We start from the raw sequence: 304 nt of genomic DNA, 5'->3' as shown, positions 1-304 counted from the left end.
ATCCTGGACCCGAGAGCGCCGTGCCCGAGATGCCACGTACCTGGGTTGTCGGCAGTGAACCGGATGACAGTGTAGCCTCCGTTGGGCACCAGGACCGTGTCCTTCAGCGGGGCGTCCTGCAGCTTCCTGGTGATACCTCCTGCTGCGTCCAAGTCCATCACGTCCTGGACAGTTGTGCCGCTGAAGGAGGAAGGGAAGAGGAACGTCTATAAAGGTGAAAGGCGAAGGAGAGGGGGATAAAGGGTCGATGATAACACAAAGAATGTTAGGAGGCAGTTAATCCTCATTTGTAGATCAATTTGAG

The 304-nt window shown here is 55.3% G+C and overlaps 1 protein-coding gene across 1 annotated transcript in view; it reads right to left on the bottom strand.

The window, feature by feature from the left end:
• The window catches only part of LOC119593034 (laccase-2-like), a 5,206-nt gene that overhangs the window by 528 nt on the left and 4,374 nt on the right, over positions 1-304 (bottom strand). The window contains exon 11 of the mRNA XM_037941930.1: positions 41-180. Within this exon, the coding sequence (XP_037797858.1) occupies positions 41-180 (140 nt within the window). The remainder of the gene's footprint in view (positions 1-40; positions 181-304) is intronic.

Source organism: Penaeus monodon, chromosome 31, assembly GCF_015228065.2.
Source record: "Penaeus monodon isolate SGIC_2016 chromosome 31, NSTDA_Pmon_1, whole genome shotgun sequence".
Taxonomy (NCBI): Eukaryota; Metazoa; Arthropoda; class Malacostraca; order Decapoda; family Penaeidae; genus Penaeus; species Penaeus monodon.
Note: the sequence above shows the minus strand (reverse complement) of the source record. Positions and strands in the feature narration are given on the sequence as shown.